Consider the following 973-nt stretch of genomic DNA (forward strand, 5'->3'; position numbering starts at 1 on the left):
GGCCAGGGGTTCACGCACGGTGTCGCCGATCTTGCGGGCGCTGCTGCGCTCCAGCTCGGCCAGCACGCTGCTCTCGAAGGTCAGCGCTGCCACGCGGAAGAAGAAATCCCGCACGTTCTCCCCTGTCCCACAGGATGAGACCCCCTGAGTGTCCCTTCACCCATCCAGACCCCAGGGTCTGCATCCACCCCTGCCCGGCCAGGGACCCACCGGTGAGCGAGGAGACAGCCCAGTACTCTGCCTGCATCTCCTGGGCCACCTTCAGAGCATCCTTCTCCATCAGGCTGTACTGTGCCGGCGTCTGCCAACAGAGCCGGGGGGGGTGTGGGTGGCGGGGGTGGCCTCCCCCGAGCCGGGGCACAGGGAGCCCGGCGGGAAGGGGGACAGACTCACACTCAGGTCCTTCTTGGAGCCCACCAAGAAGAGGATCACATTGGATGGGTCATTCTCCTTCAGGGCGTCAGTCAGCCACTGCCTGTTGGGGCCACTGTCACCAACCATGCCCTCCTGCCCAGCTCCGGCTTCTCCATCCAGCCCCACCGCCCCCCACGCTCGTCCCCAGTCCCACCTGAGCCCCTTGTCCGTGTGTCACCTACCGTGTGTGGTCCAGAGACGCCACATCGTTGACATCGAAGACGATGACAATGGCTGGAGGGGGAAGGAGGGGTGAGATGGGGACGAGGACAGCCGTGGGTGGGACATGGCGGGGACCTCACCTTGCGCTCCCCGGTAGTAGGTGGAGGCGATGCACTTGAAGCGCTCCTGGCCAGCCGTGTCCCCCCCGGGGGGAGGTGAGGGGGGGCCGCAGGGCTGCGTGGGGAGGGGGCTAATGCCTACTCACAGCTGCAGGCTGAAGGGCACCCCCAGCACCTCAAACCGCTCCATCTCAAAATCCACCCCGATGGTTGCCTTGTAGTTCTTGTCGAAGGTGTCCTTGCAAAAGCTGGGGGGGGTGGGAAATGGGTGTCAGCAG

General features: G+C 65.4%; 1 protein-coding gene across 1 annotated transcript in view; it reads right to left on the reverse strand.

Annotated features, from left to right (window-relative positions):
• Nucleotides 1-973, reverse strand: part of RAB34 (RAB34, member RAS oncogene family) — a 2,184-nt gene that overhangs the window by 174 nt on the left and 1,037 nt on the right. The window contains exons 2-7 of the mRNA XM_035900559.1: nt 840-943; nt 717-779; nt 597-648; nt 394-475; nt 211-301; nt 19-122 (exon numbers count right to left, since the gene is read on the reverse strand). Of these exons, the coding sequence (XP_035756452.1) occupies nt 19-122; nt 211-301; nt 394-475; nt 597-648; nt 717-779; nt 840-943 (496 nt within the window). The remainder of the gene's footprint in view (nt 1-18; nt 123-210; nt 302-393; nt 476-596; nt 649-716; nt 780-839; nt 944-973) is intronic.

The sequence above is a fragment of the Egretta garzetta genome, unplaced genomic scaffold (assembly GCF_000687185.1).
Source record: "Egretta garzetta isolate BGI_Z169 unplaced genomic scaffold, ASM68718v1 scaffold108, whole genome shotgun sequence".
NCBI lineage: Eukaryota > Metazoa > Chordata > Aves > Pelecaniformes > Ardeidae > Egretta > Egretta garzetta.